Source organism: Wasmannia auropunctata, unplaced genomic scaffold, assembly GCF_000956235.1.
Source record: "Wasmannia auropunctata unplaced genomic scaffold, wasmannia.A_1.0 LD314186.1, whole genome shotgun sequence".
Classification (NCBI taxonomy): domain Eukaryota; kingdom Metazoa; phylum Arthropoda; class Insecta; order Hymenoptera; family Formicidae; genus Wasmannia; species Wasmannia auropunctata.
In genome coordinates this window covers 1-414 of record NW_012048704.1, presented here as the reverse complement: position 1 = coordinate 414, position 414 = coordinate 1, and the positions used below count along the sequence as shown (strand labels likewise).

Genomic DNA, 414 nt, shown 5'->3' with positions numbered 1-414 from the left:
TCGATTCAGAATATTATTAGGTACGCGAACGATTTTGTTGATTCCAGCTGCAGTCGACAAGCATTGACCGATGTAGGGCAGATCGGTTTGAAGCTGGGTAGAGAGAAACTGTGCTTCGCGATATTCGAGGCGATGAGATGTAAAGGTATCGAGATACGACCACATTTTTATTGGCCTTTACTAATGAAAGTGTCCCGCAATAAGGGTGAGACTGAGATATATTCGCTCCTGAAGTCTATGACGGACGCCGGTGTAGAAATGGATTCCGATACGCTGCTTCATTACGTATATCCATACATAAATACTGCGAGGCCGATTGACGCTTTACAGAAACTTCAGCTGAGTAACATACCAAAAGTTATCATGTTTACGCCTCTATTATCTTTTTTGTTGCAGCACAATCGGTTGCATGAT

At 42.8% G+C, this 414-nt stretch overlaps 1 protein-coding gene across 1 annotated transcript; it reads left to right on the top strand.

The window, feature by feature from the left end:
* Positions 1 to 9: 9 nt before the first annotated feature.
* LOC105460867 (leucine-rich PPR motif-containing protein, mitochondrial-like) lies at positions 10 to 407 on the top strand (the record flags this gene model as incomplete). Its single annotated transcript, XM_011707355.1, has 1 exon — positions 10 to 407. A coding segment is annotated over one exon (398 nt), but the record flags the coding sequence as incomplete, so codon positions are not given.
* Between the last annotated feature and the right edge of the window lie 7 nt (positions 408 to 414).